General features: G+C 34.1%; 3 protein-coding genes and 3 non-coding genes across 8 annotated transcripts; 1 reads left to right on the forward strand and 5 right to left on the reverse strand.

Annotated features, from left to right (window-relative positions):
• The first annotated feature begins 1,032 nt into the window (after window positions 1-1,032).
• Window positions 1,033-4,668, forward strand: LOC125224279 (type I inositol polyphosphate 5-phosphatase 2-like). Of its 3 annotated transcripts, XM_048127656.2 has the most exons (10): window positions 1,056-1,292; window positions 1,401-1,500; window positions 1,586-1,678; window positions 1,873-1,960; window positions 2,097-2,201; window positions 2,453-3,221; window positions 3,373-3,557; window positions 3,643-3,751; window positions 3,859-4,004; window positions 4,291-4,668. In XM_048127656.2, exons 1-10 carry the CDS (start codon window positions 1,257-1,259, stop codon window positions 4,508-4,510), a joined length of 1,851 nt encoding a protein of 616 aa, XP_047983613.1. In that variant the 5' UTR covers window positions 1,056-1,256; the 3' UTR covers window positions 4,511-4,668. The 3 variants fall into 3 exon arrangements, with proteins under 3 accessions (XP_088926151.1, XP_047983613.1, XP_088926153.1); XM_089070025.1 differs by lacking the exon at window positions 4,291-4,668 and having other exon boundaries at window positions 1,033-1,292; window positions 3,859-4,008; XM_089070027.1 differs by lacking the exons at window positions 1,056-1,292; window positions 1,401-1,500; window positions 1,586-1,678 and having other exon boundaries at window positions 1,873-1,955.
• Window positions 4,669-5,146: 478 nt separating this feature from the next.
• Window positions 5,147-5,238, reverse strand: LOC125185784 (small nucleolar RNA Z101). The gene has a single exon (XR_007170282.1). It is a non-coding gene; the product is annotated as a small nucleolar RNA Z101 (small nucleolar RNA).
• A 38-nt stretch (window positions 5,239-5,276) lies between these two features.
• LOC125185795 (small nucleolar RNA snoR14) lies at window positions 5,277-5,358 on the reverse strand. Its single transcript, XR_007170292.1, has one exon. It is a non-coding gene; the product is annotated as a small nucleolar RNA snoR14 (small nucleolar RNA).
• Window positions 5,359-5,418: 60 nt separating this feature from the next.
• On the reverse strand, window positions 5,419-5,499 carry LOC125185786 (small nucleolar RNA U61). The gene has a single exon (XR_007170284.1). It is a non-coding gene; the product is annotated as a small nucleolar RNA U61 (small nucleolar RNA).
• A 2,048-nt stretch (window positions 5,500-7,547) lies between these two features.
• LOC125217787 (ribose-phosphate pyrophosphokinase 1-like) lies at window positions 7,548-12,994 on the reverse strand. Its single transcript, XM_048119322.2, has 8 exons — window positions 12,746-12,994; window positions 12,341-12,508; window positions 11,149-11,397; window positions 10,855-10,998; window positions 10,602-10,769; window positions 9,823-9,892; window positions 8,541-8,622; window positions 7,548-8,175 (listed from the first exon to the last, which is right to left on the reverse strand). The coding sequence occupies exons 1-8, from the start codon at window positions 12,842-12,844 to the stop codon at window positions 7,995-7,997; spliced, it is 1,161 nt and encodes a 386-aa protein (XP_047975279.1). The 5' UTR covers window positions 12,845-12,994; the 3' UTR covers window positions 7,548-7,994.
• A 1,713-nt stretch (window positions 12,995-14,707) lies between these two features.
• On the reverse strand, window positions 14,708-18,576 carry LOC125218865 (protein NRT1/ PTR FAMILY 7.3-like). The gene is made up of 5 exons (XM_048120643.2): window positions 18,491-18,576; window positions 18,271-18,382; window positions 16,424-16,641; window positions 15,773-16,332; window positions 14,708-15,685 (listed from the first exon to the last, which is right to left on the reverse strand). Exons 1-5 carry the CDS (start codon window positions 18,512-18,514, stop codon window positions 14,827-14,829), a joined length of 1,773 nt encoding a protein of 590 aa, XP_047976600.2. The 5' UTR covers window positions 18,515-18,576; the 3' UTR covers window positions 14,708-14,826.
• Between the last annotated feature and the right edge of the window lie 6,254 nt (window positions 18,577-24,830).

Genomic DNA, 24,830 nt, shown 5'->3' on the forward strand with positions numbered 1-24,830 from the left:
TAAAATAGAGGGAAAATAAAAAAAAAATAGAAAACATAAAGTATATGAGAGAAAATTTTAATAGGGTAGTAGTAGTAGCAGTGGAAGAGTAAATTACTTTTGTGAATTACATTTGTTTAGCCTATTTCTATGCCATTAGACAACAATTTTTTTGTATTGGTTTAGCTCCTTTTGTAGACAACAATTTTTTTGTGAAGTACATTGGTTTAGCCTAGTTCTAATATCATGAGTGTCATGGTTTAGCCTAGTTCTAATATCACGAGTGAATGACATATTTTATGTTATAAATTTTAATCATAAAATTGCATGTGGTTCGTCATATTTACTATAATCGTAATTTGTAGGCATTGATGCATGAATTAGATGCGATCACATAATCCGTCTAATATCATGAGTGTCATGGTTTAGAAAAAACAATAAACTTAAAGGGAAAAATAAACTTAGAGAAAAATTCAGAGAATGCTTAAGTTTTATATATTTAAATTAAAAGAAACGTTATGAACAAAAAAATATAAAAAATTTATATATTTACAGCCAAATAACTATTTTCCATAACATAACTTAAGAGTAATTAGAAAAATTATTGTCAATAAACTACAGAGGTCTTCCTTTATCATCCAATGATGAACTAAAAATTGATACCTTTAGCATCTCATAGTCAACTCAAATCTAAATGAACAATAAAATCTGATTATTTAATTAAACAAAACATTAAAAAGCATAGACTTGTTGAATGAGATTAATATAAAATTATACAGAGCACTTCCAACCAAGCTTTAACGGATCTGTCATTTGCAACCATAATTTAAAATAAAAACGCAATCTTGACATAAACAAATACACAATCAAGCAAGAAGCAGACAAATGATGCATGGGGTGGACTTATTAATCATAAGAAAATGGGGATTATGAGCTTATGGTCACTGTAGATGGCAGCCAGATTTCAAATTGACAGAGACATTCTAATATTTCAAAATGAGGGTTGGTGTCTTCTTGAGTTTGATTTTCATGATGAAAACGACACCATCCATGTCTGGACCATCAAAAAATAAACTGTGCAAGTTGTGGCAGTGGATGCCTCATGAGCTTGACCATTACTTTATTGTTTTCCCTTTCTCATCTGTCATCACTCGTTTGGTACAAGCCACAAGGCCCGAATCTTCCTTCAATTTGCCTAACAAATGTATATATATATATATATATATAAGTGATTAGATTCGCTGCAGCATCTGTGGGGCTTCAATTGTGATCCGAGCATGAAGAGACAGAGCAGAAGAGGAAAGCGGTCTGAGGTAAGAGATGGTTGCTTGGAGTTGTGCCTTTGATGTGTTTGTGGAAATGTTTCAGAGAATGTTGAGGTTTTGATGGTTAAGTTGTGTGTTTTTTTTTATTTATGTCAGCCGTTCTGGCCCTCCATTATGATGAAAAAGTGGCTGAATATCAAGCCGAAGGTTTATGATTTCAGCGAAGATGAAGTGGATACAGAGAGTGAAGATGATGGTATGGCATGTTTCATTCATGTTTCTTGCTTCATCACTTTGTGTGCTTTGCTTTTGGTTTATGACGTTACTGTTGTTTTGGGCAGCTTGCTCTTGTAAAGATGAATCTACTATGCTTGATGATCATGTCGACTCGACCAGGGGATTTCAATCTGCTTGCTCAACCAAAACTACAGCAGGTAGTTTTAAGACTGTATGTTGTTTTGAAATCCGATCTTTGTAATTTGTTGCGTTAGATATTAAAAACGCAGGGAAACTTGGTTTTTCGAATGTATATGGCATTTGCTTGATCAAATACTAGACTATATCCTTTTGGAATGTGAATTTCTCAAAGAATATCCGGTCTTGATGCTAAATGATTCTGATAATCCAGGTAAACCTCCAACTGGAATCTCGATGAAACACAGGAGGGGAAAATCAGAAACTCTGCGACTTCAGTATATAAATACAAAAGATGTGAGGTTTGGCTCAGTAAGAAATCATAAATATCTAGTATTGCCTGTGGCGATGTTACTTTTAACATCTACTACTCGGCTGTTATTGGACTGCTTTTATTTGTTCGATCTCTGTGGTAAGAAAGTGATTTCGTGCTTGCAGAGTAAATATAGGTACTTGGAATGTTGCTGGAAGAATTCCAGATGATGATCTTGATATAGATGAATGGCTGTGTATGCAAGAGCCAGCTGATATATACATATTCGGGTAAGCTTAGCAGCAAAATCTTGAAATCATTCGGAAGATTGATCGGTATTCGTGCATCATATTCATATCTCAAGAAATTCTTCTCTAAATTTCTCTCTTGATTTCACCAATTTGACTATGTGATATGACCAAAATATTCCTACTTGAGATCACCAGCAATATATATAATGGAAACTGTGGTTTTCTCCTATGTTTCTAGTTATTCTTGAAAGCACTCAATAATCCTAGTTTCCTTTTGTGGATCATCACAGCTTCCAGGAAGTGGTTCCCTTGAGTGCAGGCAACGTTCTTGTTGCAGAAAGCAGAAGACCGATCTCCAAATGGGAGGCTATCATCCGCAGAACATTGAATAAGTCAGCAGAACCCGGAAGCAAACACAAAAGCTACAGCGCACCGCCCTCTCCTGTTTTCAGGACTTCCTCTGCTTCTGATACATTGGCTGATGAGGCAGATACTCCTGCACTCGACATATTTGCCGATAACTCTGGAGGCGCCACTATGGACAGTGACTCGAAGATCAGTAGGAAGAGCGTCTGGGACAACAGATTGGACTGGCCAGAGCAATCACTCGATGCTACATCTCATCAAGCTATATCGTCTAGGTCCCTACGTAGAGTGCTGAGCAGCTCAGCAAGAATAGGCTGGACGAGTAATGGTCTTACCTCCAGCCCTCAAAATTTCCCACGATTAAAGAGGATGCACAGAAGCTTTGGAAATCTACAGACGATCCACATGGATCAACATGATGCGGTCGATGAAGTTGTGGATTATCTGTCTGAGGAGTTGGATGAAATTCCTGGCGAGGAAGAAGATTGTTTCTCGGAAATGTCAGATTTTAGAAATGAGGATGCAGTGTCAACCACTCCAAGAAAGTCGCCGCAAGTGTATGTGCGGATCGTTAGTAAACAGATGGTCGGAATATATGTGTCGGTGTGGGTGCGCAGAAGGCTGAGGCGACACATAAACCACTTGAAGGTCTCCCCAGTTGGAGTGGGGCTTATGGGCTACATGGGCAACAAGGTTTGCTCATTACTCAGTTTTTTAAGTTCAGTTTTTGCAAAAGTAGCATGATGCACCTTCATCTTAATCATTGAATGACAATTTCATGTCTTAAATTGTGAAAGTCATACCTCAGTTGTTAACCTTACTGTTTCCTGTTTGCCTCTCACAGGGATCTGTTTCCATAAGCATGTCACTCTTTCATAGTCGTCTATGCTTTGTCTGCTCTCATCTAACCTCGGGTGAAAAAATTGGGGCCGAGCAAAGGCGCAACGCTGATGTTCTTGAAATCATAAGGCGGACTCATTTCTCCACCCTCTTTGACATTGATCAGCCTCAGACAATTCCCTCTCACGAGTAAGAAAGCTATATCTTATTCAGGTATTCTATGTGCTCTTGATTATGAATAAATGACTGATTACACGATCTCTCCAACGAACAGCAAGATATTCTGGTTTGGAGATTTGAATTATCGGATCAATATGTCGGATTCAGAAGTGAGAAAGCTTGTCGAGAAGAAGCAGTGGGCTGTGCTTCTCAACAACGATCAGGTATAGACCTAAATCGGAATTACCATTAGTCCATTACTATTAGAGCTTGATGTTTTAGGGTGAAACAAATTAAGCAGAAGTGTAATAGTTATAGAGCATGTTCGCAGTTATGCCGGGAACTCAGAAATGGACATGTGTTTGATGGGTGGAAAGAAGGGATGATCAACTTTGCTCCAACTTATAAGTATGAGATCAACACAGATAGATACGTTGGTGAAAAACCTAAAGGAGAAAAGAAAAGATCCCCAGCATGGTAAGTCAAGATGAGCATTTTAAAGGTTAAGTCACAAGGTTTGATTTTTATAAAAAAAAAATCATAAGCTATAAAGCAAGGAAATTTTTAGGAACCACAAAAGAGTGATTAGATTCAGCTCTCAATCCGACCAAACATTTATAGATTCGGAGCTAGACATATACAAGATTTTTGTCCTAAATTTCTTGTTTAGGACATAGTAGTACTTCATTATTATAGAATAATCTCCATGCAACTCTAACAAGCCTTTATTTGGGTTATAAATTTAACAATATATGGTATGCAGGTGTGACAGGATACTATGGTTTGGTAAAGGGATAAAGCAGCTGGATTACAAGAGATCAGAGATGAGGCTTTCAGATCATAGGCCAGTGAGTTCTTCATTCATAGTGGAAGTTGAGATATTTGATCAACGGAAGCTCAAAAAGGCACTCAACTTTTCAAGTGCTGTGGTACATCCTGAGTTTTTTGTTAACCAACCTCAAGAATTAAACTTTGAGAGATAAATTCGTAGCTAGATTATTAGTGTATGTGATGTTTATCATTGTATGATTTGGATCTAATCGAATCAAGTGTAAGATTGGAAATACCTTACTACCATCAGATAGTACTTGGTATACAATTTTTTCATAAAATTTGTAAGAATCAGCATCTCTGACTTAAATCATGTCTTGTATAAGGTCTGTGGGGTTATAATGTGAGACATCTTCAAAATAACTTTATTCAGCATATCTTTTCCAAATTAAGTCTGCCGAAAATAAATTGAAATTTGCATCTCTATATCAACTAAAAACAAAGTACTGCTCCAAGCGTTACTTCTCACAATTTGGCAAATTTTAATAGTGTCCATTTCCTAATTGGCTAATTTAGTCTTTGAGGTATTTTATTATATGAAAAAAAACTTAGAATTAGTACTGTATTTTCCATTTTACTTGGGTCCCTGTTGTGTATAAACATTTCAAACCCTCTCTCTATTCATTTTTTTGCATCAATCTTGGAAACAAATGCGCCTAACTGAGATCATAGCCAAACTGTCTAATGAAAATGAAAACTGAAGATTTAATGAAAAGGGAAGAGTTAAATCCAAATTTAATAATCCATTTAAGGATAGCGTTAAATGTAAAAGAAAAGAAAAAATAAATGGAGGGCATCAGTTCTCCAAGGTGAGTGATCGTCACAACAAATCAGTCGCAAATTACCCATTTGACAAAAAAAGATTCATCCTCTGCCCCCAAAATCAACAAAATTAGTAAAATTGAATTTGAAATTTAAGCGATCGGAACCTGTCGGGATTCACTTTTAACATCACAAACAATCAGGGGATTGACAGACATGAATTATATCGTCACTTCGCCAAAATCAAATACTAGGAATTTTTTATTTGAAATAAAAAGAAGAGGAAAAGAAAGGAGTAGAGCTCAGAACTTCTTAGAGGGTTGTGCACCGTCACCGACGACAAGCGTCTTGGGTCACAGTTGAATATTCATCACAGCAAATTCAAGCGAAATAGAAAAGCACAAAATCATAAAATTGGAGAAATTGAGAGCAGAAAGAAGCGGAGAGCTTATTAGATGTAGTAGCGCAGTGAGGAATGAAAGGTGAAAGAAGCAATTTATAGCGATTTGGTGATGGTAGGAAGGAAACCCTAGATGCGTTATGCTGCACTTCGATATTTTGATGTCGCCGCCTTTTAACCCTAATTATCAACTCAAAAAAAATTAAAAAATTAAGTACTTATAGTACTAATTTGATTTTTTAAGATTATTAACTACTTATAGGAGTACTAATTTTTAAGCTACCCAATTTAACTGTTTGATTGTTTACATTTTAATTACTCCATTTGATTGTGTACTTTATTCCAACTATTGGGATAGTTTAGTTTAGTTACTGAGATAATTATAGAATTTGTGCATTAAGTCGTAAATTATCTGATTTAAATAAATTTTTTTAAATAGTTCACGGTGTAATTAAACTTATGGAGTAACTTTATAAAACTAAAATTACACCTACATGGTGAGACCAAAGTGATTTAATATTATTACTTTTGTTAAATCGTATTTCAAATAAATAAAACTAGATAAAATCAATAGTCTATTTCAGAGATTTCTCAATGTGAGTAATAAGAGAAAAAATAGTTTCAATAATAAAATAAAATACAGAACAAATAACTGAATTAGGCAGTGTCTTAAAAAGCACAATTCATGGAGTGACTTTAAGCAAAATATTCGCATTAAAAAATTAGTACTTCCATCTATCCCATCTCTATAATTGACTGCTTTTCAAGTACGTGATTGAGGAAAATGATATTCCCAGTTCCCCACATCCAATAAGATGAGACATAACTTTTGAGGACATAGATTAAGAAATTGAGTTGAAAAGTAAGAAAGATAAAGAGAGAGTAAAGTAGATAGTAGAATAAAATTAGAGTGATTGGATATTTTGTTTTTTGTTAAATAAGAAAATGACTCAACTTAGTTGGGATATTCCAAAAAGGAATACGACTCAACTTAGTTGGGACGGAGGGAATAATAAATACTCCCTCCGTCCCACTCAAGATGGCCACATTCTTGAGTGACACGAGATTTTAGGAAATGTTGTTTGGTGGAATAAAGTAGAGAAGAAAGAGGTAGTTGAATATTTTAATGAGGAGATATGAGAGGGGGTTATTTCCAAAATTGAAAAGTGGTCATCTTGATTGAGACAAACAAAAAAGGAAAGGTGGTCATCTTGAATGGGACGGAGGGAGTAGTTAAAGTGAAAGGAAAGAAAAATAACTAATAGAAGAATGTATATACCACTCTCTTCTATATTATTCTATCTCTTACTTTACTTTCTTTCGACTCTAACTATTTATTATCATCTTCGCAAAACAACGGCAAAAAATAAATCAACCACTTAAGCTGGAACGGAGGAAGTAATACTCTCTAGTTCCTCCTCAAATATTAACTTTTTAAGGTACTTCCTTTAAAGTAAAAGATATAAAAAGAAAAAAGTGATTGAAATAGTTTTAGTGAAGAATGAGTTTCACGATTCTCACCTCACTCAGAGACACAAAAAGTTTCATAACTAGAAATTTCATAATTTTAAAAAATCGAAATAAATTGAAAATAATTAAATAAATTAAAAATAATTTAAATTGAGATAGTTATAACCATTAAAATTTTCAGATATTTTTTGAAAGTTAGTTATAACTAACTTTTGGTGGACATCAATACCCTTAATTGACATTTTCTGTACATTGTATTGACTATTGATACTACTGGTTGAATAATCTTGTGCATTGATTTCATGGTCCAATGTCTGTTGTAGTAGCAATTTAATTGATTTCATGATCCAATGTCTGTTGTAGTAGCAATTTAGGAGTGAGTTAGCAATATAACACACCCCTATATATTATTATCTTCAAATATGTCAGTAATAACTAATAAGTACATATTTCGTTCATCATTAAATATCTCATTTTGACTCAATATCCTGAAATTGAGTGATCTTGCTTTTTGTTACTACAATATAGACATGGTAAAATACTCGGGGAATTATTGCTTCAAGGAAGTTAAGGCATTACAATTGCAAAGCCTCATGAATACACATTAGTTGTAATTGGTTCTCAATAATTCACTAGTAATGAATGAATGATGTTCCAAAACATGGAGAGAGGTCAAAGCAAAAAAAATGAAAATAAAAAAAATCAACCTTCCTGCTACCAAAAAGTATCAACTCCTTGCTGATTTTGTTCCAGAAAAAAAAAATAATAAAAAAGACCTGTTTTGAGCTGATCACTATTTTCAATTCCAGAGATATCTACTCTGGGATTCATGAAAAGATCATTTCCAAAGACTTGAGTTTTATTGCTATGAATGTGAAAGGTCCCTTGTGGAGTTGAGTTGCAGGAGATGGTGAGATTACAGAACAGAAGGTGAACTGGTAAAATATGCTTCTTCAACGGAAAAGGTTTGTCGCCATCATCAAGCAAACATGGAGTATAATTTATCACTGGAAAATGCTACTCACAGAACAATCATCATGAACTCGCCTTATTGTTTCGCCCATGAGGTTAGCAACTGAAAGAACTGTCAATTGGGGGAAATAGTTTTCCTCCGATACTGGAAGTGTATTTGTAACAATAACCTCGTGGAACAGCCCACTCGACAACCTCTCAATTGCAGGGGGACTGTAAAAGAACAACATCAAAAGAAATAGGTAAGACTCGAATCAAATTCGTATTGACTGGTTCACTACTCTGCATGAATATTTTTACAAAGAAGTACTCTACTTTCTAGAATGAACCAGTTTTGTATAATTTGCTAAGTAATCAGCAAGAGCAGATTATAGAAATCTACAGAGAAATTTAAACTAAGATGATTGAGAAACGCCATTATTAGCCAGCAATATTGACACAAATTGCTCTATTACAAGGAAATTACTTCATAATCATGATAGAGCAGCACAAGAATGTTTATTTGGGTCATCAAAGGATCCTCGATATTACATATAATGATAAATGGGAAAAAAGCCACAGAAAACAAATGCTAATACCTGAAAACCGCATGAGTGCTACATGCATAGACTTCCCGAGCACCTACATCATGCAGCAACTCTGCACCTTTGGCTATAGTTCCTTTAGAGCCACAAAGCAAATAGACAAAATAAAAAATCAGCTTTGTGTATTGAAGAGATGGGGATTAAAAAAGGGGGAAGAGTGAGAGAGAAAAGATGTTGCATCACAAGCCGAATATTACAAGTCAAGCTGCTTCAGCAAAGACAGTGCTAACTTAAAGAAGATAGGCACTTGTAAGGTAAAACTAGTTTAACCCATTTTTTTCAAATTCTTTTAGTTATGAGTTATAGGTGATGCAGCTGCCAGTCAGTAATGTGAAGACAGGAAGTCACGAGAAGATACATAATTATGCTGGTCCTGTTTTGATTAAAGAGACGTTTCACCCAAAGGTGTGACTTAAGGGGAGACTGCATAAATGTTTAGGGTTGAATTCAATGTCCTTTCTGAAGTTCGGGGATTATACAAATCTTCTTACTAGGCACTGAGGTTTAAGAATGGGGGCTCTATCTTTAAAAGTGGCATAATCTGAGATAGAGAAGAGATATATCATCAAAGTCACAGAGCATAATTGCCTTTATATTTGGGATTCAGTCATGTTTTAACGTTTTGAAGATCCAATGGCGAAGATAGTTTAATAACGGCAGGAAGTTACACTCAAGGATTTAGAAAAAGGGAGGATCATTTGGTAGTCTGAAATAAGCAACAGATTCAAGGTAACATTTAAATCAGAGGAGCTCAATATATTTTGGGTAACAATGACCAGCGGACATTGAGACATGACTTCCCTCCCATGTGTATCCTGACCCCCGATGAATTATAAAACTAAGTCTGCCAAGATCATAGGCCACCAGGCCACAACCAGTTCAATTTTGAAGATTTATACATATGGCAAGGACCAGCATTTCAGCAGCTATCCAAGCCTCACAAAACTTGAATTGCCCCAATATTACTATTCTAGCTATGCCCCAATTCAGCTAGATTCTCACCTGTTAGGGCCAGGATAATGCACAAAGAACACTAAAAGCATCGACCTAGACTCCACTCATATTTTCTTGAAGGAGAGTTTCAACCAACAAATGTTGTTTGATAACCACAACACCCATCAAAATAAAGCTAATTGATCCTTAATGGTAGTTCCACGTATTAGCATGGTGCTTAATGGTTTAACTAATTATGAACTTGATTACATTTGTAGGTTTAGAAGAATGAATGTTAAGCAATAATTTAGAAAATATAAATTATTCATTATATTCTATTTACCTGCTGTATCTATCATGTCATCTAACATCACTGCAACTTTTCCTTTAACATCACCTATCAGATTCATTACCTGTAAATAAAACGTAAGATGACCAAGAAATAAAAATTAAATTGCAATAAAGAAAAGAGTAACATAAATGCATCTTTTCACAATTGTGATAAGAATATTACTGGAGTTATATATGCTGATAAATTTTACTACCGTGATGTTCTGAAAAATATGTAGCTTAACGTACATTAGGAAGTTTGTTTATGAACAGCTGGTGTCTGTCACCTTCAATGGAACCATCAAAGTGTATGGTCCATGAATACAGTAATAAGTTTAGCACAGAAAATGTAAGGAACGAAAATGACACATCGGGCATAGAACACTTATATTTTAGTGGAGTCAAATATGAAATATCAAAAAATATGAAATATCAAAAAGGCAGATGCATGCATAAGGTGTTAGATTAAAAATGATGACAGTTAAATATATTAAGAATACGGTTGTGATGCATAGTTCATTCACCAAGTGTGGCCAATATATAACATGTTCCTACATATACTTACTCAATTCAAATCCCTCTACTTAATAAATTGGAAGTTAACTTCCACGAACACTGTTAATAGAACTATTTTATTTAGGTTGTGGCACATTGAGTAGCCTTTCTGCCCTCGATTCAAATTAAAGGAAACAAGTAAGATAAGATGTACAAATTCATTGGGTTTGTCTTGTATAGAAATATTAATTTGAGAGAATGTGAAAAGAAAATTAAGCAAGAATAGGTTAGTAATACCTCAGCAACATTATGCCCCGAACGCCTTTTGTCCACAATGGCCAAAGGTGCATCAGATAACTTCTTCGCAAAAGCTCGTGCCCGTGCAACTCCTCCAACATCAGGTGAGACCACTACCAGGTCACCAGAGCATATCTTCTTGCTGGCGAGGTAATCAAGGATGACAGGCTTTTTCATAAAAACAAAGCCAAAAACAAAACACAATATGAGTGAGATGGAAAACAAGCAATAAAGGTGAAATCTTTACTTATACCTGGCAGTACACGTGGTCCACGGGAATATCAAAGTAACCCATGGATTGCCCTGAGTGAATATCACAGGCAAGAACACGATCTGCACCTGCTTCTGTGATAAGATTGGCTACTAATTTGGCAGAAATAGATTCACGTCCTTGTGTCTATATAGAAGAGAAATTAAAGTAGCAGAGCAAAAGTTTAGTAACATTTCCTCTAGAATCTATTCAATGAACTTCTCATTTGTAAGCACTCATCAGCCATCAAAGTGCAAAGAATTCATCAAAAGTCTGATATATTATTGAAAAATCCACCTTTCTATCAGCTCGCGCATATCCAAAGTATGGGATCACTGCAGTGATATTTTTGGCTGAAGCTCTTCGGCAAGCATCTATCATTATAAGAAGCTCCATAAGATTTTCGTTGGCTGGAGGACAGGTGGGCTGGACCAGGTAGACATCACAGCCACGGACACTCTCTTGCAACTGAACATAAATCTCTCCATCTGCAAATCGTTTAATCCGGATACCTCCAAGGTTGAGGCCCATATACTTAGCAATTTCCTAAGTGAAAAGCAATCCATCAAATTTAGTGAAGAAGTAGTATAATGAATACAGAAGGCAGAGCATAATAAAAAGAGAAACTACAACGGTTGCATCATAAAACAATCTAGCTCTATTAAATGTTGTGTAACACTCTTCCCCAGGTTCATTTCCTCTCCCTCCCTTCTCCACCCTATCAAACCCCCTGAAAATCTTTCAATGCATTCAAACTTGCAAAACAAAATTTAAAATCAAGGTGACCCAGTACACCAGAAATGTAAGGAGTTAAAAATCACATCATCTCATGATGTGTTGAATTAACAATAGTAAAGATTAAAAATATGGGATAAGTAAGTCCCTCAGTCCCTAAATATATCTGCATATACACATATGATATGCATACATGTATAATCACAACCAGTTCAATTCACATACATTCACAAGCTAAATTGTTAGGTAACAGTAATAGACTGTTTAAACTCTTTGATCATGTAGAACAATACTCTTTGCACAGAAAGTACAAGAAATAAAATGGGTAAAGCTGAATAGACCAGAGAGTTAATTGAAGCAAGGCAGTTTCAATCACTATAACTAACATAGGAAGTAAGTAATGGAGTATATCTCACTCGCAGAGACAAAAATAAAAGAAATTTACAACAAGGCCATTGAAGTGAAGTGTATATATATATACGTGCTCAGCTTCGAGCACATCATCCATGTAATGCTCACTCGTAAAATTTCATTCTCCTACATGCCATGTCCCAACATTCAAGCCATGCTTCCCCACACACCATGATCAACTCACGCAAGACTTAGTGGCATTGTGTACGAGTTTAAAATGAAACCTTCCACACCCCCACATAACCAAAGGCAAGTGTTTTATAAGCTTGCAATCAAACCAAAGGCAAGACATAAAGCAATTAACCATAAAATCCATTCATGAGCAAAAGGGGTGGGGATTTACCTGAGAAAGCATCAAATTGCCAGTACCGGAGAAAATCTTGATCTCGTTATTAATGTTTTTATTGACAGCATTCTCCAATCGTCTGGACTGCAAGTACTTGGGCAATGTCTGGTCGTTGAGAACAGGAACACGAGGCTTCCCGTTCACCGCATCTGTCAACTCGCATCTCTGTCAATAGAATAGACACAGAATTAGACAATAACGAAACATGAAAAACACAGAAACCTAACTTCAATCAAATTTAAAGCGGCAAAACAACAAATTCATGAACGTTAATCATCAATGAGAAAAAAAAACAAAAAATTAAATGGCAGTTGAGTCCAATCTCAAACAATCAGTGAGTCGGCATGGAACAACGAGAGATGGAAAAATAAGAAAAAACATAGAGTAAAAGGAGAATGTTACGGCGGGAGAGAAGCAGAAGCGTGCGGTGGGAGTAGGAAAAGCGGAGCGCGAGAAAAGAGGAGAAGCGGTTGGCGGCGGCAAGAGCAACGAGGAGGCCATCAATGAGTGTGTATTGAGTTTGAATGGCGGCGCCTCGACTCTCCTCTGCCGTTTATTTACTTTCGCCGCAGAATCCACAGAGAAGGGAAGATTTCGGTCGGTAGTGACGACTCGACATCGCTTCTCAAATTTCAGTAAACCGTAATTAATGAAACGCACCCTTTTTCTTTGCCTTTTTTCTCTTTTAAATTTTAATATTACTACTTTCGCCCCACTAATTCAGCCGTATTTATATTTTTGTTGTTATTGAATCATTTTTTTAGGTTAAAACACAACTAATTTAATATCATTCTTTAACCTATTGAGTTGGCATTGAGTCATTTTTCCTTTTTATCCAACAAAAACAGGTTCTTATCTCTTCTATTTACTTCTAATATTATCTCTAAATTCTAATACTTTATTCTCTTATATTTTCTTAATTTATTGTAGATTTTATTCTCTTTTCATTTAATATAAATTGCATTTTCTTAAATAGAAGTAATACAAGTTGTAATATAAAATTAATAAAATAAAAAAGATAAAAAAATAGGAGTTAAAATATTTTATTATAAAATGAAATTTGCCTTCATCATATAGAAAATACAGTTTGATAGAAAAATAAATAAAACACATATATTAAATCATTTTTTATTAAAATATAATTCCAGAAAAAATAAATTATCTATTCTAATAAATTGTCTCTATATAATGTCATTACATAATTAATTCATTTGTTTACAAAAGTGGTTCTAATACGTTCACCAAAAATGATCGTTGTGGTTCATTTTAGACTATTTCAATTCGAATTTTAAGAATTATAATAAAAATTGATGAAAAAGTTTGGGAACGTGAGTTTTTATTTTTGTACGTTAGTTTTATATAATTATAGATAGGATAAATTAGTGGAATGTAACCAAATTTAGTGAAAATCAAATGGGACAATCACAGACAGATAAAAATGGTATATTGGGATGATTAACGCCTGATTGGGGGAGTAGTATTTCTTCTCTTCTTTTTTTGTCATCCGTCCTTTACTAATGTATTTTGTTTCATTAGGTCTTTTTACAATTTTTTTGTTTTATTAATTCTTTTTACAAATTCTTTTGTTTCATTAAGTTTTTATACTAATATATTTTGATTTAAGAAGTTGTTATTCTTTTATTTTTAATTTGATTGGATTTTTAGTTAACAGACTTCACAATTCAATTAACATTTCTTGAGTTAGTTAATTTATTTATTTTTCTTTCTTTATCTGATTTATTTTTAAATTTCAGTTGCAATATCAACTTAATGGAAAATTTATTGATATTTCCCTTTGTCAACTTATAAATTACAGTATTATATTTTTCAATGATCTCCCACTTTATAATCTCTCAATTTCACACAAATCACTCTCGATTGAGTCCTAGTTTGAAGAATGATGACGACAAAGGTTTTAACGATAGTAAAATATAGTAAAACCCTAGCGTGCTCGTGTATTTATTATTCTAGGAATATCTAAATGTAATTAAGACCATAAACACATCTCTTTTGTGGATTAAATATGCACAATGCGGAGGAGGAGGAGGAGTTCTCTTGGATCAATCTTTAAAAGGTAGGAAAATATTAATCTTTGATCTTAGTTTCATCTAAAAAATGATTTGGGTGTTAAGTATTTGAAAACTTTTATGTTGAACATTTCGAAGAAAATGTATATGTGGATCTATTTAAATTTTTTTGGTGAAAATATCTTTGATCTTAGTTTGTAATGATAGTAACTATGTACTCTGTATTTTTTTCAGAATTTAATCTTGCCTATATACTCTGTATTTCAGCTTTATCACTTAAGTTACACTAAATTGCAGACAGGGGGAATATTTTGCTAGAAGATGAGTGAACATGGAGTAACACGACACATTTCTTAAAGCACTTGCATATCTATTTCATGATCAATCGTGGAACCAAATTAAACACTTAGCCATTCACTGATTTCAAACCGTATAGTGTATCTCTCACTCTCTTCTTCATCTCTTCTCCTCCTCATCTTCTCCCCCTCCGAGCTTGATGCTTTTGTACCACGATGCGCAGGCCACGTAAATCACGAGATCAACCGCCGTCAGCCCCGCCAGCAAAAAGTAGAACCTGTCCAGATGCCCCCTGTTGAGATTCCCCGGTATCCACCCCGGCATGTTGTCCTCCGTCGATATCTTCATCACTATCGACACCAGCAGGCTGCTCACGTAGTTCCCCAGCGATATCGACGTCATGCACAGCGCGCTCCCAAAGCTCTTCAGCCCCTCTGGCGCCTGCGCGTTGAAGAACTCCAGCTGCCCCACGTACATGAACACCTCCGACGCCCCTATCAGCCCGTACTGCGGCACCTGCCACAATATGCTCAGCGTGCTCGAACCCTGGCACTGCTTACAATCCCTCCTCGCGTATTTCAGCCTGTACCACTCCACTATCCCCGCAGACACCATCGCCATCACCGCGATCACCAGCCCGATCCCCATCCGTTGTAGCTCAGTAAGCCCCTTGGAGTCCTTCCTCACCACGCGCACGGCTGGGTCCACCACCCTCCTGTACAGGAATATGAAGAGGGCCACGCTGAGGATGTCGAAGCTCGACATGCTGGCTGCTGGGATCCGGAAGTTGGAGATCTGCGTGTTCATGGCGTCCCCCTGCTCCACGAAGAGGGAGGCCATCTGCGTGAACACGACGGAGTAGATGATGGTGCAGAGCCAGATGGGGAGCAGCCTCAGTATGCACTTCACCTCCTCCACTTGCGAGATGGGGCAGAGCCGCCACGGGTTGTTCTTGTGCTCGCTCTGCTTCAGCTCCTCCTCGTCCTGCGCCGTCACAAATGCTGCCCTGTCCAAGAATCTGCAACGCAAATTCATGTTATAAAGAGAGAACTGAAACCACTGTATAAGTCTGTATTTGACTTGAATTGAAGTGTAACACACTTACTTGATCCCCTGCGTGTGAAGCATCTTCCGGGCTCCGTTCTTGGATCCCTCGGGTTCGTACAAGTTGGCAGCATCCTCGCCCGGTGGGATCCTCACACTGCACTTCTTTGTGGCGGCGACCAAGACTTGGGAAATGCGAGAGAGGGGGTTGCCGCTGGGCTTGAAATGGCGGTAGCGCTTGGTGCCTCCGAGGAAGAGGAGCAGGGCGAGGGTGGCAGAGGCGGTGGAGGCCCAGAACCCGAGGGCCCACAACCCTTCGTCTTCGAAGTATACCAATACAGTGTTGGAGAAGAGTTCGCCGATGTTCAATGCAAGGTAGAAGTAGCTGAAAAAGGCCACTTTGGAATAGCCCTCTCTCGGATCCTCTATGTCGAACTGATCAGCGCCAAATGTGGCTATGTTAGGCTGGTAGCCGCCGTTGCCAAGAGCCACCATGTATATAGAGATGTAGAAGAGCCCCAGCTCCCAACTCGAATGCGTGTTGCATTTGGTCGTCTCGTCCCCACAGCCCCCGGGTTTGAGCAAGAACACCTGTGTGGATAGTGACAAGAGCACTAGACCCTGATTGCAAAAAATGGTAGTTATACATAAGTTTATGATCATGTGATGCCTTGACACTGAGAGAGGAAAATAAAGAGAGAGAGAGACTTACAATAACAAATATGGCTTGAAAGATGGCACAAGTTTTGTATCGTCCCCAATAAGAGTCGCTAAGGAAAGCACCAACGAGCGAGAAGATGTAGACCGTGCCGGTCCATTTGCTAACACTATTGGCTGCTTCGGCGTTGTCTTGCTGCAGCACTCTTGTTAGAAACAGCACCAGATTCACTCCCACCCCGAAAAATGCTAGCGTTGCTAGACCTTGATTCACTGCATTTCAAATTCTATTACTCTAAAAGCAACATATCCTTTTTTGATTTGGAGACTGTCAAAAGCAAAGAGTTTGAAACTAAACATACAGAGATAGAGGTGTTCACGTGCAATTAGGGAGAATTACTTTCTAGATTCGTGTAAAGAAATAGTATATGCTTAGTTTCCACTTGTTGCAAATATTATACGTAAAACCTTTGCTTTAGTCTTTCCTAAAAAATGCAGGCATTACAAGTGACTCTTGAAAGGTCCCATGCCTTCGCTATCCATGCCAGTATCTTGTCTATTTTAAACCATTTCCTCTCCCACTAAATAATTGTTTATATGTTCAAATCCAACTCGATTATCACTATATATTTGTATTTATTTATGTATTTTCATTTTTTTCTTTCAAGAAATTAAAAATATCTAAGTATTTGGATAACTATACAGGGATGGATTTTTGGAAGTATGGTATAACTAACTTTGATGAAATTGACAAAGATCTAACTCTTGTTATAGAAGAGGAACACCTCAATAGATCACGAGCATATATATTTGAATACGAAAACAAATTAGTTTGGATATGTATTTTTGGAAATATTATCTTTAGTGGAGGTATTACAAAAATACTAATTTTCTCAAAATAAACTAATCAAGAAACCCAATTATTGTATCCAAGAGTATTATTAGTAAAAAGATAATGAAAGTCTTTATTAGTGATGAAAATTTGGTTTAGGTAAAATGATAGGATCAATTATTTAAGATAATTCAACACCATCTATGGAAATATTTAGGAAAAGATCAATTCATTTTGAATAAATAGCAATTCGCAAATAATGCTTAGTGCTGTCATCAATATTCAATGCACTCATGTTTTGGAATAAAAAGCATTTATATACTCCAACCATAATACTAAAATTGGCCGATCATTTTCTACACATCGATTCTTAATTATACGATAAATGTTTTGGTTAGTCGTCGATCATTTTCCATTTATAGTGGTTATGAAAAAAGCCAAGAAAAAGCAAAAAATGGAATTAGCCTTATAGAGAGAGATGGTCATATACAATGCATAGAAAATTAATGAATCAACCAAAAATGTCTCTCCTCTATAAATCCAAATGTAACCCTTATGGAAGAAAAAAGAACAAGTGTCGATCTCCCCCTTCGTGCAAACACTTAGTATTCAATTACGTGTCAGATTCAATTTGTTTTTATTGCATTTAATTTAATATCTTCTAAATTAAAATTATTAATACACGCCACACACACAAATATATACGTACACACATATATACACACCTATTAATCATATTGCAGCTAGCTAGAATTAATGTTGCTCATCAACTTAAAAAGGAATTTTTTTGGATTAAGACTTTGAGGTTAATTTGTGATGTGGGTGTGGTAGGATTTTGCATGCCACAAGACCTGGACTCTTGCTATTTGCTATCTCACTTTCAACAATTTTTTATGGATTCAGTGCCTTTCCCAGCCAAAATTGTAATTTTCAAGAACTTCAATTTACAACCATTTGCAACCTATAGACGTCTAATTTAGTGTAAATGTTCTTAATTGGACTAAAACTCCATAATTCTTTGATGTGAAAGTTGATCAACATTGAACCTTTTTTGTTTTTGAGGTACTTACATAATATTATTGTCCCAGCAGACCATTTTCCAGTTAGGTCTCGAATAGCTGGTTTTCCATTAAAATCAACACTTCCATCACCTGTGTATTCTTCTTCCTTTAATTTTTGAGCCTACAAATTAAATAAAATGAGAATCACACAAGTTATATATAGATGCATGAGAGAGAGAGAGAGATGGGATAGTTAAGTGTTAGTATATTTGATGAAGGAATGAAGCACCTTGGATGATTCTAAAGATCCCATTTGAAGAAGGAGATGAGGATTTCTTGTGTGTAGAATTAATAGTTGTTTTGTGTATATAGGAATGTTGAGTGAGTTGGCAAGCAAGAAATAGGGAGGGTATATATAGAGGTGGGAGAGAGGAATGGAGGGCTGAGATTTATGGAAAATGGGAAGGACAAAATCCAAGATGGCTCATCACTTTGCAACACTTAATTCTCACATGCCAATTTAGTGAAAACTTGTTATATCCAATGTTATTGGATTTCGTTTCAAAATTGTCTATTTTTAGTGCTTCTTATATTTTTCTTATACCGAATTTTATAGTGCTTAGTTGTCGTTTTATTATTTAAGTGAGAGAAACACAATATTTGCGACTTTTTTTTAAAAAAAATACCACGATTCCGTTTGTCTTCTAGCTGAAATAAAAATCACAAGTAATATTTTCTTGTGAAGACATTATGAAAATGAAAAATAGAAATTTTTGTTATCAATTGAAATTAAAAAAATACTCCCTCTGTTCCATTAGAAATAAAAAAATTTCCTTTTTGGTCTGTCCCATTAAAAATGAAACGTTTCTAAAAATGGAAACAATACTCTCTCTACTTTTTCTTCTCTCTTACTTTACTCTCTCTTCATTAACGCACAAAATAACACTACATAAAATCTTGTGCCGAAAAGCAAATGTTGCATATTTAATGAGACAGATGGAATATATTATAACTATCTCACACCGGTATATAAAGAGAACTGAAATCACTATACAAGTCTTATGGGCATCTCTTCCTATCCATCAATTGGTTTTAGGATGAAACCCATGGATTTCTATCATGGTATCAGAGCGGATTGCCGACTGTTGGTCAAATTTAACTGACACAACAGTATATCTGGACTTAAAATTTGGACCAAGCGGACTGTTGGTCAAATTTAACTGACCCAGCAGTATATCTAGACTTAAAATTTGGACCAAGTGGTCCAACCGATCGAATGACAATTGAAACCAAAAAAATATATTACAACTATCTCACATCGGTGTACAAAGAGAACTGAAATCACTATATAAGTCTCACGGGCCCCTCCTTGGCAATTGAAACTAAAAAATATATTACAACTATCTCACATCGGTGTACAAAGAGAACTGAAATAACTATATAAGTCTCACGGGCCCTCCTTGGCAATTGAAACTAAAAAAATATACTACAACTATCATTTCTATTACCAATTGATTTTAGGATGAAATCCATGGATTTCTATCGCTATATATTTAATGAAATTTTGCTGGAAATACCCCATATTCGTAGTCTCTAGAGGAAATGGTAAAATTATGATAAAAAAGAAGAACTAAGAAAGGAGTTTGTATAACTAAAGAGTCAACTCCAAAGTGTTCAAATGCATATCATGATTTTAATTCATTTGATTTTCCTTCCATTGTTTGAAGCAATTCAATGTCAAATAAAATGCAATGTAAATAAAGTTGATTGGCATGAAGGCGCTATAAATTCATAATATATCGCACTAGATTTAAGGGGAGTGTTATATTGCTAATTCATAACTTAATTGCTAACTATAACTAAATAATAGCCATTAGATATTCAAATTAAGGGCTTAGATCATTAATCCCTAAATGTCAATACGATCAACGAAAAACGCCAATAAAGCCATAGGATTAATTCCAAAAAATATCAATAGGGGTATTAATATCAATTAACTACATGTTTAGTTATAACTAACTTTTAAAAGAAATCTCAAAACATTAAATTTATATAACATATATCAAATTAAAGATAATTTCATAAGGATTCCAACGATATGCTACATGCATATGTTCCGATGTCAAAATTTGAATAAAATTTTGAAATTTTTTAAATTTTTCGTACAAGTAGAAATGTCAACATACTATATAAAATATGTCAATATAATACATGTAGAATGTCAATATAAGCAATGGGTTAACATTCTTAAAGCATTGTGTTGACATTCACAAAGCATTGTGTTGATATTTTCGAAACACTATATTGACATTTTCATCCAAAATCCTAATTTGGAGTTTTTTTATTATCTTTTTTTATTTTATTAATAAAAACAAAAATTATACGTGGCAAATTGTAGATCACACGTTTTCTAAAATTCTATGGCCTTAAATTAGTTATAGTTAGCAATTAAATGATGAGTTAGCAATTGATCACTCCCCTGGTGACATATCCCATGTACTTACTAGATTTTATAACTTCAAATTTCGTAAATTGGCTAGTAGAGAGTAGGTGCACTGCATGAGTAATTTATTACTACTGTTTAACTAATATATGGATAATGATCTTTGAGTTTAAAAAATTTATGATATATTCATATAGGCTATGTTTGGTTGCACCCCCTGGTGACATATCCCATGTACTAGATTTTATAACTTCAAATTTCGTAAATTGGCTAGTAGAGAATAGGTGCACTGCATGAGTAATTTATTACTACTGTTTAACTAATATATGGATAATGATCTTTGAATTTTAAAAAATTATGATATATTCATATAGGTCATGTTTGGTTGCAGGATTCTGTCTGAGAAAGTAGCGTGATTCCTTAAATTTTAAATTCCAGTGCTTATTTCGGTTTTTAATCAAATTGGAAAAGTAATCAGAATCCAAAAATAAAGAAAGTTAGTACAATTTTCCAAGATTCTAAATCCTAACTTTTCTTAGGTATTCTTATTCCCAATTTTAGGATTCTTACATATTTAATGTTATAGTATAGTTTTATTATTATTATTATTATTATTATTATTATTATTATTATTATTATTATTATTATTATTATTATTATTATTATTATTATTATTATTATTAGAATGTTTTAAAAATAATTTAAATTATAAATCATACTTAATTTCAGTGTAATAAATAACTATGATTAAAATTATCATAATATATATTTTACAATAAATTATAATAGTAATTAATAATTTATTAAATAATTAAAATAAAAATATATATTATAAACAGTATAATAATTAATAATTATTATATTTTATAAATTACTAATTAATCAATAAAGTCATAGTGCAATTTTAATTTATAAAATTTATTCAATTATAATATTCGTAAATATTATAATATAATAATAATAATATTTATTACTATTATTATTATTATTATATTTATTATTATAATAAGTGATTATAATACTCTATATAACTATAATTATAATTATATTATTATATATTTGATGGATAATCCATATTTAAACAATCCATATTATTATTTATAATTAATAATTTATTAAAAATTTACATTATTTTTCTTTTTTATAAATAAAATAATAATAAGTATATTTTTAGTTTGGTGTTTAAATTAAATATAAATTTAAAATCTAGATATTATCTAAACATAAGAAAATAAAATTACTAGGAATCATTTTTCTTGCCAACTTTACTTTCCCTTTGACCAAACGGCCATAGCAGTACTCTCGCCTTTATATTACATATATAATGTGAATTAGCTAGAGATTTTACTAAATTACATATACGATTAAAAAAAAGCGAATCAACTTTTGTAAACAATGCTCTTTTAATCTGCATGTCCGGATTCACCAATCTTTAATTAGAATTCGTTAGTTAGAATTTTTACTAATCAAAGTTAGAATTTAATTGAAAAGGGTATAAGCATACGAAGCGATTTAGCTAGGCATTATATGTATATCTGTATATCTATAAGATAATACATAACAAAAAAACCTATTAAATTAATCGATCTATATTTAAAATAGCACGTGAACAATTTGAAATACTTTTTAAAATTTTCGGCTGTAACATCTACATATGATTTCAATTTTTCTTACACTACAATACTGTATTTTGTGATATACTCTCCCTCCGTCCACGAATAAGAGTCCGTTTTTCCATTTTGGTCCGTCACAAATAGGAGTCTCAGTTCATAATTACCATAAATGGTAAAGAGACCTCACATTTCACTAACTTATTCCACTCACATATCATTTAAAACTATATATAAGTGGGTCTTCTATTCCACTAACTTTCTTCCATCCACTTTCTTAACATTTTTTAAAACCCGTGCCGGATAGAAATGAGACTCCTATTCTTTCACGGAGGGAGTATGTAATTTTGAAAATGTTGTTTATCAACATTATTATATATTATACATTATTAATTTTACTTATGGAGTATTAGATATTGCATATAATTCTTGATTATTTGATTTAAAACAATATTGCTAGTAGTTAGTGGATATCTTTATCAGTAATATAGCATCTAGTGGCATGACTTTACAAGAAAAAATAGATTGCCTTAGATCTTTGATTTAAAAAACTAAGTTTCATATAATAGCTAGATTTAATTCATTTAGATAAGGTTGCCTCTGGCTCTGGGTATAATTATAAATTCTGTGCCTGGGTATAATTATAAATTGTGTCTGTAAGACTGTAACATATCGATGTCAATAAATATAGTTCTCCGATAACTGATAAGGAAGGCAATGCATCGATTAATAAAGAAGTTCTATTTATTACTAATGTACTACATGTTATGACACTTAAACAACAAATAAAACCATTTTTTGTTTGAACAATTCTTGTGGAACGGAGGGAGTATTTTTTTTCGAACAATTATTGTATCTTGATACCGGTTATATTTATGTATGTAAAATTATAGTTATATCAATATACATATTATTATTATTGAGACTATTATTATTATTATTATCATTTTAACAAAATTCTGAGCAATATTTGTTCGGACAGTGGCACCTATATTGCACTTTTCAATGGAGGATGAAACTTTTTGCTTGGGAAGAACTAGAAGGATTACTTAGGAATATTCTGTTTTTCGTGGATTGTACTGCAAATACGAGTGATGTGGGGTGTGATGCTTTGACAAAATGTACTCCTTTTTTCATTACTAACTTAGTTTTAGTTTCACCACTACATAGTGGATCATATGATACTGGCAGAATATCTTGGAGGAACTTTGCCTCGCCCTCAGACACAACTTCAATTTTGAATAATTGATTTATACTTCAAGGATGACATAACACCAAAGTATAGATTAGGTGTTACAGTTAGTGGAGTTGAAGATGATAATTGTACTCTCTGCATGGAGGAGAAACTAGATCCCTTCTTGACCTATTGGATTTCATCAAGCTTTTTGTATTTTTGTTGTCGAAATAACTAGTAGATTTCTTCATTCCTTGGCTTGGAGTTCCCTTTAGGAGGTTTTGACAAGAGGATTTGGCATCCATATTCTACATTATGTCATACTCTATCTGGCATATATAAACCTACAATCTTAAATTATTAGACTAAAAATATTAACCATATAGTTATTTATATAGTGGGTGTTCGTTTGGCAAGATTGTATCCGGGATTAAATTTGTTGGGTGTTTGGTTCATGATATTCAACCTCACAACTCAATCCTAAATGGATAATCATGGGATAATTAGTCATAGCTAACCCCCTATGACTAAAATAATCTCACAACTCAATCCTAGATTGTATATTGATATTATTTTATCTTGCAAACCGAACATCACCATATAGTACTATTTTATAAGTATAACATGTACTTATATCGTTGTTCACTTAGTAGCTCAGAATCAAAATTGTCAGCCATCTAAAGCTTAGAAATTATTGTATCCACTTATAGCTATTGAATGTATCTATTGAAACTTACTTGGTGCCCCCTTCAAGAGGTTTGACAAGAAAATATAGATTTCCATGTTCAATGTTACTACTATCTCGTTATCGATTTGGGACGTCTGGAATAAAATAATTTTCCAATACTACACACCGAACTGGGAGTTTGAAAAGAGAAGACTTTTGTGGCGCCTTGGCACATGGGTGAGGGGTTGGTGCTCAGGATTTCCTTTTTCCCCTACACAAATGGCAGAAAACTTGAACGATGTTAGAGGCTGGCGAGGCTTTGAAAGTAAAAGGAACTAGATGGATGAAGGCAGTTGAGGTGTGCTCTTATGTGGCTTTGCTGTTTTTTCTTTCACTCTTTCCTTCTGGTGCTTGCTTTTCTGATGTTAGCTAGTGTCTTGTTCTTGGTTGAGCTGGTGGTATGACTTTTTGTTGAGAGATGGCTTGTGGTTCGGTTGTTGTTGACTTGTAGTGTTTTTTTGCTTAGCTTGATATTTTTTTTTAGGGGGGGTGGGGTTGCATAGTTTTTTGGGTACGTCTTTTTTTGTTTTGTTCGTTTGTTTGTTAACGACTGTTTTGCTCGCTGCGCCTTCAGCTTAAGCATTTCTTTTGTATATAAAAAAAAAACTCACTTGGCAACACTATCATTCTATGTAAATGTTGCACAAATGATCAATTGTATTGATAAAATTAGAC

The sequence above is a fragment of the Salvia hispanica genome, chromosome 1 (assembly GCF_029641045.1).
Source record: "Salvia hispanica isolate PSC_SH4W2 chromosome 1, Shi_PSC_v1, whole genome shotgun sequence".
NCBI classification, from domain to species: domain Eukaryota; kingdom Viridiplantae; phylum Streptophyta; class Magnoliopsida; order Lamiales; family Lamiaceae; genus Salvia; species Salvia hispanica.